This window comes from Lygodium microphyllum, chromosome 18 (assembly GCF_053477565.2).
Source record: "Lygodium microphyllum isolate KBCC chromosome 18, Lygodium_microphyllum_v1.1.10, whole genome shotgun sequence".
Lineage (NCBI taxonomy): Eukaryota > Viridiplantae > Streptophyta > Polypodiopsida > Schizaeales > Lygodiaceae > Lygodium > Lygodium microphyllum.
The window spans coordinates 52,702,877-52,715,394 of record NC_141152.1 but is presented as its reverse complement, the minus strand read 5'-3'; the positions used below and the strand labels follow the sequence as shown (position 1 = coordinate 52,715,394).

Here is a 12,518-nt window from a genome sequence, read left to right as displayed (position 1 = left end):
GCTCCCTCCTAGTCCTCTTCACAAGGAAGCAATTAGAGACTTTCCATGAGAAGGAATTAGAGGAGACTTTCCATGCACAAGATGGGCAGAAATGCCTAGGAGAGGATAGTCTTTCTAAGGCCTTCTTCACTACCTACTAGGAGGTAGTGAAGGACCCCCTACTACTGGCCTTTCAGGAGATCTTTAGCTCAAGACGGATGCCAGGGAGTCTATCAGCAAGTCTTATCAGTCTCCTCCCCAAAGGGGTGTTGTACTAAAAAATGCACTTAGTGACTTAAACAGCCCCAAAACATGCTTATTTTAGGCTTATTTTAGCCAAAACCCTAAAATGGGGAGCGGATCGAGAGAGTTAGCTGGAAGAGGATCTAGAACCCTAATTTTCTATAAATTGGCAGCCAGCCCTCCACTCTTCCCCCAATCTTGTTTTTGCAAGTTTCAAGTGTTTTAGCTTGCGGCACACCCTGTTCGAGAAGGACATCTCAGTCGAAGCTGCCCATTGCTGTCTCCATCAATTGGCACCTGATTTCCAGCCCTCTTCACGCAATTTGGAGCTGATTTCAGTCAGGCAACTACTGTTCCTATGCAGACTTGCTGCCATACAGCTTGCCACGCCATCACAATCCTGCTGCCATACAGCCTGCCACACCATCACAGTCCTGCTGCCTACGTTTTTCAGTCTTTCTCTCTCCTGCAAACTATCATGCCTGCATTTTTAGTATTTCTATCACCTGCTGCCTACGTTTTCATTCTTTCTCTCTCTTGCAGGCTATCCTGCCTGCGTTTTAGTCTTTCTCTCACCTACTGCCTATGTTTGTAGTCTCTCTCGCTCCTGCAGGCTTTCCTGCTTGCGTTTTTAGTCTTTCTCTCTCCTCACTGCTGTCTACATCAGATTCAACTTCTCGCTGCTGCGTTTGCTGGTGTTCGACACCTGGAGGCTGCCTTACTGCAATTTGGGATCCGTTCGGAGTACAACAGGCTCTCCAACTCATTACCCCTGCCTTGATGATATAAGAGTTCAAGGTTCAGTATTCATTCACTGCATAGTGTGTTTGCTGCATGAGCATCGTATTATTCAATAGTTATATCACTTTATTTATTCACTGTATTCATTGTCTCTGAGTTACCCTAACCCTACTAATTGTGTTCTTTTATCAGCTTGTGCCTTGTCGTACGGTTTCTGTTTATATTTCTGTGTTAGGGTATTTCTTAACATGGTATCAGAGCATGGTATTCTCTGAGAAACCTAGGCCTTTGATCTGAAAGCTCTACACAAGAAGCAAGAACAACAGTAGGTCCAAATGACTTCGAACACAACAACACCGATTCAGTCTCCAAAACCAACTATGCCGAGAACCGAGCGAGAGTGGGCCAATCAACTTGCTCCACAAAGTTTCGACATGGTGGATGACACTTCTGATTGCATGGAAGAACAGCTAGGCAAGCTGACCTCTGAAGCATAGAAACCGATCATAGCTTATAGACGAAAGAAGATTGAGGAGCTCGATCGAAGGATTGCTCTTCAAGAAAATCTCCTAAATGAAGGTATGCATGAATTTCTCTTCAGATTTTGCGCGTAAGTCTGATGATGTTGCAGGGCCGTCGAGATCTCCATCAGGGATGGGTCCCCCCTGTTGGAAAATAAGACCCGGAGTATGTTCCTTTATTTCATCCACTCCAGTGCAAGGTACGTTAGATTCATCTTTTGTGCCTTCTTTTTGTACTTCTTTTATTTTGCAATATTCCGGTAGAGATCATGTGGAAGAAAGTGTACAGTCTATTGACTACGGAAAAGGTCCTTTTGAGGACCAATTCTTATATGTTAACACACGTCATGGGGATTATAAGAAAAAGCCAGGTACCTTTTCTTCTACCCTTCCTTCTTTTACATCTACTTCACAAAATCAGAATGAATTTGGTGTTCCTTTTTCTTCATTGCATGGTGCATCATCATCTTCACATTTTCATTTCCAATCATTAAATGATAAAAATGAACAAAATGCATCTGCACCTCATACACCTCATTTTCAAAACCCACCCATCCCACCACATTCATCAACTGCTTCTCCACTTCCATTCACACCATTCACTTTTCCATTTTAGACACCTTATGTCGCAGCGCACATCAAACCGGGGGGTTATGGAAACATAGGCACATCCTTTAGGACCTCATCCTTACCTCTGTCGGGTGGTGTTCCACCTACTTCACACACACTTTCAGGATCATTGCAGCCTGGGTATCCCCCCAGTCTCTCCCGAGTGTGGATCAGTTGACTCCACAGTTTGCCTCCATGGCTTTTCTTAGTGGACCTTCTAGTCATACTGTTGTGCCCCAACCTCACTTTGGACAGGGCTTCTGTGTCCCAGTGCCTTCACATACACCGGCACCTTATGGAAACATTCATGTTCCAGTGCCTCCGCCTCAATCGGCACTCATTGAACACTCACAACCTACTTCTGTCTATCCATCTTTTCCCCCTCCTCCTCCTTATCAAGCACATCAACCTCTACCATCTTACCCTTCACAATCTTATCCCCCACATCCATCTTACCCTACCTACTCGACACCTCATGGTTCTAGCTCGTCTTGTGCCAAGCATGCATTTAATAACAAGACTTGTTTTAACGAGTCAAACTTTACTACTTGGTCGAACTTGATGAGACATGTCCTTCACTCCCAGAACCTATGGGATCTTGTGCAGGGGTTGGAACCCCAACCTGATCCCGCACTTGTTTCATACGAGGTTGTCCGCTCATGGAAGGCTAGAAATGCCTCCGCTATTGTCGAGCTGATGCAGGGCTTAATGCATGAGTTTCATTCTCAACTTCAGCATTTTGACTTAGCGTCAGAGCAATGGGCACACTTGACTGACTCCTATGCAACTCAGGATAAGACCCGTCGTATTAATCTTGACCATGAGCTTCAGCTTTTCAAAATCACTGACCGGGATGACTTGAAAGTCAAGTTGGCTGAGTTTCGGCGTCTCCTCGCTGAATTCTCCACTACGGGGACTCCTAAGTCCTCTGACGATCAAGTCACATTGTTCCTGAACAAACTCCCTAGAAAATACTTCAATTTTGTGAAAGGCATAATTTCAAAGCCTACCATGCCTACATTCTATAAATTTGAGTGTTAGTTGTTGCGTTACGCACGGTTGTTCAATCAATTTCATATGAATTCCTCTTCAGAGAGGGCTCTTGTTACTCATTCTTAGAAAGGGCAACAAGGGAAGGGAAAACAAAATCAAACCTCCACTCAAGGTCAAAATCAAAATCAAAAGCAAAAGCAAAATCAATCTAGGGAATCACAAGGAACATCCCAATCTCTCAAACCTGGGTGGCAAAATGTACCTAAAAAGAATAGGTATTGTCAACATTGTCAAAAGGCTGGCCATTTTGATAACGAGTGTCGATCAAAGGCAAGAGGCACAGCACCAAAACCTAAGTCTCAAACCCCCACCCCTCAGTCGGGCAACCCTTTGCAAGGGAGATAGAGTGATGGCAAGGGGTAGTTTAAAGGTCAGACTCACACTGCCACCGCACAACCATCTCAGTCGACAACATTCTCAACTCCAAAGGGCTTGTCTGACTGGTTTGCAGAGGCTCACATCATCTCCATAGAGACATCAAATACGAGTCTCGTCCATATCTGTGAGTTGCCTCCCGACGAAGTTGCCGCAGAGGCCCACTCGACACAACCAAGCACTTCAGCTCCTGTTTGGATTGTGGACAATGGAGCTACACATCACATGACTCCTATAGAGGACATCTTCCGTATCCGAGCCCCTGCAACTGGGCGGATCCGCGTAGGAAACCACTCCTCAGTCAAGATTCGGGCACAAGGTTGCGTCAATTTTTGCCACTGATAAGGGTCCAGATCTAGCTACGCTAGACAACGTATATCATGTCCCTCAGCTTGGGGTGAACTTGTTATCTGTTCAGCAGCTTTGCCAGTTGGGGCGAGCAGTTTTCTTTATAGCGACCACAGTCAATATGCTTGACTCTCTAACTCGTTTAGTGATTGCTCACGATGAGGCACAGCCTAATGGCCTATACCACATGACACACTTTCTCACCGAGCCAATAGCCGAGGGCTCTGCACTCCATAGCTTCCAGACCTTAGCCATCTCTCAGGAGCCTACGAACAATGAGCGTCTTTGACATTTTCGCTTAGGGCATCTTGGTTATGACTCACTTTATGAGTTGTCACATCGTGAGCTGGTTGAGGGCCTCCATGCCTGAAGCTCGCTCGAGATGTCTGTAAAGCTTCTCAACTCGGGAAGCAGCACTGTACCCCATTTCCTCAACAGTTCTCTCATAGAGCTGAGGCCCCTCTTAGATTGATTCATGTTGATCTTTGTGGGCCGACATCCACTGTTGCCTTGAATGGCGCACTGTACTTCTTTTTGATAGTGGATGATCATTGTAGATACTTGTGGGTGTACTTCCTCATGCATAAATCCGATGCTTTCACATACTTTTCTGCTTGGGTGCTCCTGGTTCGTAACCAGATTGGTCATCGTGTCGATTGCATGAGGAGTGATAGCGGTGGTGAGTTTATCTCCCACGAGTTCTCTGAGTTTCTACAACAGCATGGCATTTCTCGCCAGCTCACCTCTACCAACTCCCCTTCTCAGAATGGAATTGTACAGCGTAGGAACCGAACAGTCATGGAAATGGCACGCTCTATGCTGTTCTCAGCAGAGCTTCCTGAGAGCCTTTGGGTCAAGGCTGTTAACACTTCGGTATACATCCTTAACCGATGCCCGACTGCAACTCTTTCTTAAAAGACCCCATATGAGGCATTCTTTGGCTCTTGGCCCATTATTTCCCACTTTAAAGTCTTCGAGTGTCGTGCGTACGCACACACGCCTAACGACAAGATAGAAAAGCTCACTCCTCGAGCTGATCTTCTTATTTTTGTGGGATATTCCTTTGAGACAAAAGCCTATCATTTGTTCGATCCTCGGACAAACAAGGTGATTGTTAGGCGGGATGCCGTCTTTGACGAGAGGGATATTATGCAATCTTCTGCACCGAATTCCAATCCGATTCCTTCTTCCACATCATCGCAGATCATGCCCACTGAGCCTGGTTTACTTCCCGCTCCTGACCTTCCCGCAGATTCTTCAGTTCCTAGGTCTCCCTTCACGAGACCCGTTACCTCACCGGTACCAAGCAGACCTTGCGAGATTCGGGGATCCTACCACCACATTCCACTACGGAGGGACCTAGAAGATCTGCCCAACTTGCTCCTCAGGCATCATTTGCGTCGCTGTTTATAGCTGATTACATAGCGCATTCTGAGCCGGATACATAGCAAGAGGCTCTTCAGCACCCTCAATGGTGAGCGGCCATGGAGAAGAAGCTCGAGAGTATTGACCGAAATGCGACTTGGACATTGGAAGATTGTCTGAGCCACAAGAAAGTCATCAGGACAAAGTGGATTTTTAGGACTAAGCTAAAAGCTGATGGGACTTTAGACAAGTACAAGGCTTGCCTTGTAGTGCAAGGGTTTCGACAAAAGCATGGCATTGATTATGAAGAGACCTTTGCCCCTATTGCACGGTTGACTTCCTTTCAGTTGCTACTCGCGCTAGCTGCTCCCCATGGTTAGTCGATACATCGGATGGATGTCAAGAGTGCCTTCCTAAATGTTTTCTCAAGGAGGAGGTCTATGTGGAGTAGCCACTAGGCTTTCCTTCTGGCAACCCAAGGAATAAGGTCTTTCACTTGTATAAAGCTCTTTATGGGCTGAAGCAAGCACCGCGGTCTTGGTTCCATATGATGGATGAGTTCTTACAGACTTATGGATACCATTCTACCCCTTATGACCCAAACTTATATGTTCCATCTACTACAGAAGGGGTTAGCTATATCCTAGTATACGTTGATGACTTACTCCTCACAGGTTCAGATTCTGCTGCCATAGCAGAAATTAAGGCTAAGCTTCATGCTACATTTGAAATGGCAGACCTTGGTTTGTTGTCCTATTTTTTGGGGATGGAGGTAGTTCGTTCTGGGGGCTGTATTTTTGTGTCACAGCAAAAGTACGCACTTCAACTCGTGGACCAGTACACTACGGCTCAAACACGACCAGTGGCCATGCCTCTTGATCCTACTGTCCACTTGTCGAAGAATACCCTAGGACAGCCCTTCAATGGCATTACCTATCGCTCTGTTGTAGGAAAACTTCTTTGGTTAATTCACACTGGGCCAGATTTAGCTTACTCAGTTAGTATACTCAGTCAGTATTTCACAGTACCTAGGATGTCACATTGGACTGCATGTCTTCGTGTGTTGCGTTATTTGCGGTGTACTTTTTCTCATGGCCTAACATATGGTTCTGGTTTATGTTTGCAGGGGTACACTGATTCTCATTGGGCAGGAGATCCTGACATCCGACGTTCCCATGGCAGCTACCTCTTTACCTTGGGCACGGCTCCCATTTCTTGGTCTAACCCTAAGCAGGAGATGGAAGTAGTTGGGCTTTTTGATCGGTTCAAGGGAAAAACTAAGGAGTTAAACAAGCCAAGCAATCTCCGAATGTTGGAATAGTGAATGTCCCTTCATGCCACAATCTAAATGTAGTAATAGCTAGAGTTGTTTTTTCATGAAACAACAAGACTTTCAGTTTAACTGCTGAAAATTGTAGCTCCTATCAATATTGCTAAAAGCAATCATAACTACACAACTTGCTTTGCCATAAGTACCTGAAAAACCATGATCTCTCTCCATATTGGTCATCTTCACACAATTGACAAATAGCTCTCAAGGGAAGTCAAAGTAAGGAAGAATTTATGCTTTGATATCACTAAAACTCGTCACACTGTTAGAGAATATGTTAGCTCATGTGTGAGTCGAGCTAGGCTAGGCATGTGTTAGCTATTTTAGGCATTTTTATTGTACTTTATTTATGGCATTTTAGGGCGTTTTATGCCGGTCAGCCAATCAACTGCTGTTTATGGCATATTTATTACCTATATATTGTGCTTCTCCTCCTCAGTCATGGCATTTATCACCTGGAGGTCCTATTGGAGAGAGGAGCCAATGCCAATGCCCGCGCAGCTAGTGACTCACAATTGTACGCGACTATCTCATGTCTTGGTATATGGATTTCATTTCCTGAGTCTTCTTCTTAGTTCTCTCCTTTTGTAGTGTTCTTCTTTCTTCTCTGTCTTGTGTTCAGTAGTCAATTTCAGCATATATATATGTCGTTTTTGCTATTTTGGGCATTTTTTGGCTGTATTTTTAACCTCCTACAACAGTCTCCCTCATCTTCTAATCAACTTTTGGTTTCCATTAAGTGTGAACTTTCATTTTATGCAGTCTTTGCTATTGGTTTGGCTGTCTTCTCTCTCTGTCCACCTTCTATCCTCTATCATCTCTTCCTATCCTCTCCAAATGCCTCCTCCGTGCACTTCTACTAATGGTAAGTTACGTGTCCATGACTATCTAACTTGGAGTGCTGTTATGAAAGCCTAGTTTCTCCAAAAGCAGTTGTGGTACATTGTTTGTGGAGCTATTCCATGTCCTCAACGTCCTTTCCCAGTTCCAGAAGATTTTGATGAGGCCAATCATGAGAAAGCTTACAAGACCAACAACAACACATGGAATTTGCTCTTCGACATTATTCAATCATTTTGCTCCGTGCTGCATTGGTACAAGACTAGCTTTAACACATGCAATTTGCTCTTCTAGAGACACATCTTATGGGGACAGATATCTACAAGCTCCCCCCGAAGTTTGATGGAGTGACCAATGCTTTGAGGGCACAAACATCCTCAATACTTGTGAGCTTTACCTATATGTCCTCCATGCTACTTTAGCATAAGGCATCTTTGCGTCTACAGGGCAAGCTTCCATCTCATTATGCAAGTTTAGATGCGGCTCTTGCAACTCTAGAGAGGGGTGACAGAAAAAAGTCGAAGGCCCAGTGTAATCACTATGGTAAAAAGGGATACTTGCAGAAGGACTGTAAAGAGTTAGTGGCTTCGAGGAAAAAGCAAGAGAAAAAGAAGAAGCAAGATCCAAAATCTTCTGCTAAGTCATCCTCTTCGTCAAACTCTGATTCAGATCCTTCGCCCCAGGCAAAGGGCCAAGGCGCAAAAGGAATCCTCATCTTCAAATCAAGGGAAGGGCTTTGGTTGTCCCTTCCTCTGCTACTTTCTAGCAGGAGTGATGCAGTCATCCCTCGCAACTCTCTGGTGTCAGAGAGGGAGTATAAGAGGGTGGTGAGATGGGGTTAGTAAACCTCATCCATACAGGTATACAAGTGCATAGGTTCTAGAGAGAGACATCCCTAATGCATCGTTTGGTCTGACAGGTTCAAATCCTAGAGTTGGAATTGACATCTAGATTCATGATGAGTTGGTATTTTACAAAGAGCAAGATTGGCTCCTAGTCCGATGCTCACACGAGGGGACACTTTGATGGTCTAGCCAAAAGCAAGGAATTCCTAGGGCATTTTTGACAAGATGGTCTTGTATACTACTACGAGACATCGTTGACAAACATTAAGAGCTGCTTTGATTCTTCTCTATTTTCAGGGGCTAGTATGATCGACATTGATGTCAAGTTCTCTCCGAGGCACCTTGGTGGTCGCTTGCGCACCCACTGCTTAGGTATCCATGATTCTACTCTGGTACTCCTTGTTGTATGTACTTTGATGGGACTTTATCATTGTATATTGTATTGCATCAGATCACCCATAATCTGAGAGAGTGTTAGCAAATATATCAGCTCATGTATGAGTCTATGCATGTCAGATTGGACTGGGCATGTATTAGCTATTTTAGGCATTTTTATTGTGCTTTATTTGTGGCATTTAGGACATTTTATGCCAATCAATTGGCCAACCAGCTACTATTTATTGCATATTTGCCTATATATTCTGCTTCTTCTCTTGGCCGACCAACTGTTGTTTATGGAATATGTATTGCCTATATATTGTGATCCTCCTCCTCAGTCATCACGGTAATTATCACCTGGAGGTCATGTTAGAGAGAGAAGCCAGTGCTAGTGCCCGCGCAACCAGTGACTCACTATTGTGCGCGGCTGTCTCATGTCTTGGTATATAGATTTCATTTCCCAAGTCCTCTTCTACGTTATCTTCTTTTGCAGTGTTCTTCTTTCCTCTCTGTCTTGTGTTTAATAGTCTATTTCACAAAGAGTGGGTTTGGCTCCTAGTCCAGTGCTCACATGAGGGGACACTTTGGTGGTCTAGCCAAAGGCGGGAAATTCCTAGTCACATATGTTCAGAGGCATTTTTGACAAGATGGTCTTGTATACTACTACGAGACATCGTTGACAAACATTAAGAGTTGCTTTAATTCTTCTCAACTGCTTTGATTATTCTCTATTTTCAAGGGCTGGTACAATCGACATTGATATCGGGTTCTCTCCGAGGCACCTTGGTGGTCGCTTGCGCACCCACTGCTTAGGTATCCATGATTCTACTCTGGTACTCCTTGTTGTATGTACTTTGATGGGACTTTATCATTGTATATTGTATTGCATCAGATCACCATAATCTGAGAGAGTGTTAGCAAATATATCAACTCATGTATGAGTCTGTGCATGCCAGATTGGGCTGGGCATGTATTAGCTATTTTAAGCATTTTTATTGTGCTTTATTTGTGGCATTTAGGGCATTTTATGCCAATCAATTGGCCAACCAGCTACTATTTATTGCATATTTATTGCCTATATATTGTGCTTCTCCTCTTGGCCGACCAACTGTTGTTTATGGCATATCTATTGCCTATATATTGTGATCTTCCTCCTCAGTCATCACAGCAATTATCACCTGGAGGTCATGTTAGAGAGAGAAGTCAGTGCTAGTGCCCACGCAACCAGTGACTCACTATTGTGCGCGACTGTCTCATGTCTTGGTATATAGATTTCATTTCCCAAGTCCTCTTCTACGTTATCTTCTTTTGCAATGTTCTTCTTTCCTCTCTATCTTGTGTTTAATAGTCTATTTCACAAAGAGCGGGATTGGCTCCTAGTCCAGTGCTCACATGAGGAGACACTTTGGTGGTCTAGCCAAAGGCGGGAAATTCCTAGTCGCATATGTTCAGAGGCATTTTTGACAAGATCGCCTTGTATACTACTACGAGTCATCCTTGACAAACATTAAGAGTTGCTTTAATTCTTCTCTATTTTCAAAGGCCGGTACAATCGACATTGATATCAGGTTCTCTCCGAGGCACCTTGGTGGTCCCTTGCGCACCCACTGCTTAGATATCCATGATTCTACTCTGGTACTCCTTGTATGTACTTAGATAGGACTTTATCATTGTATATTGTATTGTATCAAATCGCCCATAATCTGAGAGAGAATGTTAGCAGATATATCAGCTCATGTATAAGTTTGTGCATGCCAGATTGGGCTGGGCATGTATTAGCTATTTTAGGCACTTTTATTGTGCTTTATTTGTGGCATTTAGGGCATTTTATGCCAATCAATTGGCCAACCAGCTACTATTTATTGCATATTTATTGCCTATATATTATGCTTCTCCTCTTGGCTAACCAGCTGTTGTTTATGGCATATTTATTGCCTATATATTGTGATCCTCCTCCTCAGTCATCACGGCAATTATCACCTGGAGGTCATGTTAGAGAAAGAAGCCAATGCTAGTGCCCGCACAGCCAATGACTCACTATTGTGCCTGAGTATCTCATGTCTTAGTATATAGATTTCATTTTCCAAGTCCTCTTCTGAGTTATCTTCTTTTCCAGTGTTCTTCTTTCCTCTTTGTCTTGTGTTCAGTAGTCTATTTCAGCATACATATACGTTTCCATTGCTGCATACACTTCTAATAGTCATAGCATATAACAAGCCATTCTATAAGTTCTCAATTACCCAATTCAAAGAAACAACAATGCAACACTCAATTGATTCATTGGGCAAATTTACAATGATACAAAGTGAAAGCCAAAACTAGATAGGGTTCCATAGAGACAATATGGAAATGAGCATGAATTTACCCTCTGAGCTTAAGATATTCAACCAAGGGTAGCACAGCCATGACTGCAATAAGCACTATTTGTCATGGCATGTCTTGTGAGCAAGTCATGGCAAGATGGAGTACTCATAATCTCCATCCATACACAACCATCTTTATATCCTCCATTTGGCACTTAGAGTTGTATCCTCCTTTTGACACTCGAGTCGTTTGTCTTGATTGATGCTATTTGGCCAAAAAAATAGCTAAATAAGTAACAAGTGATTCGTTATAGCGAATGCGCTGCCGCATTCCGTGTTCATATAGTATAGTGGGTTCATAAATACACCACAAGTTTTTGGCACTTTTCCATGTGGGAAAGGGGCCCTTTTCCCTTGTTTTTGCCTACAGTAATCGACATCGGGAGGCATTGCACACCAAACTAGGTGCGGTTGGGGCGCTCCCTCTCTCGGAGAAGCTCATGAAGTTATCTTAATTCACAATGTGGAAACTATAGTGGGAATTTTGTCTAAAACTTCTTGTGATAAGATCTCTGATCTACTCCAATTTTTTTAATGCTGGGAATTTGTCTAAAAACTTCTTGTGATAGGATCTACTCCATTTGTTTTAAGAGTCTCTGTTGATTTTTTTCCTTTAAACGTGGGTGTGGGTGTGAGGGAAAGGCGGCAGGTAAGATGGATTACCTTGATCAAAGTCCAGACTATGAGGAGAAGAGGAACCCAACTGGACGAAGGGAGCCTTCTCTCCAACCACCATAGGAGGAAGAATGCAAGAGCAAGGACGGCCAATAGGGGTGTTTGCTGAGACGGCATGTTGTGCACCAGAAAGCCTGAGACTCGGCGAAGCTTAGCAAGAAGTGAAGAGGCGGCCATAGCCCACCCAGCCATAGACTCCTCTTCAGCCCAGGCCTAAATCATTCTTCTGCAATCTGACTGTGATTGTGACGAGAGATTGCACCACGATGACTTGCCGACTGAGACTGTGGGTTTTATATGACTCTTACTATAAGGAACTACAGCCTTTGGGAATTGAGATTGCCCGGTCAACGTTACTACTAAGTTACTCCCGAAACTGCCTTCTAATAAGTTCTACCATAATTCAGAGTCAAAGAAAGAAGGGGCGGCTCTCCAGTGTCTTCTTCCTTTAGTGTCTTTTTTCCAAGCAAGATCTTCAAAAAACCAGTTGAAATTCAGGCGGCTGGCTCTTTTTTAGGAAAACCGGTTGTTTTTTTGGCATTTTAGTTATAGCTTGTATCTTATCTGTACTTTGAGTACATTGTATAATGTGTGGAAGAAGAAAAAGAAATCAACAAGAAAACTTTTTGGCCTCTATCTCTCTTCTTACATTCTTGAGTGAGCTTCCTCTTGCGTATACAACATGTGTTTGGCGCAACATCTCAAGCAAGTCCCCCCACCACGCGATTCTTGACATTGACAACTTGTCAAGGGACATGGAGTGAAAGGAGTAGAGTTTGTGATAAATGATGTTGTGGAGGCAAGTAAAAATCAATGAGGACAAAGAATAGGCATATCTACAGTTGATATGGTG

At 43.7% G+C, this 12,518-nt stretch overlaps 1 protein-coding gene across 5 annotated transcripts in view; it reads right to left on the bottom strand.

Moving 5' to 3' along the window:
* LOC148020888 (synaptotagmin-4-like) overlaps positions 1-12,090 on the bottom strand; it is an 81,860-nt gene extending 69,770 nt beyond the window's left edge. For 2 of the 5 annotated variants that reach the window (XM_087698694.1, XM_087698692.1), the window contains exons 1-2: positions 11,654-12,086; positions 10,993-11,195 (exon numbers count right to left, since the gene is read on the bottom strand). Coding sequence is in view for 3 of the 5 variants with exons in the window: in XM_087698693.1 (XP_087554819.1) it covers positions 11,654-11,857 (204 nt within the window). In the remaining 2 variants the exon portion in view is untranslated. Of the gene's footprint in view, positions 1-10,992; positions 11,196-11,653 lie in introns of all 5 variants that reach the window. The other 3 variants (XM_087698691.1, XM_087698690.1, XM_087698693.1) reach the window with 2 other exon arrangements.
* Between the last annotated feature and the right edge of the window lie 428 nt (positions 12,091-12,518).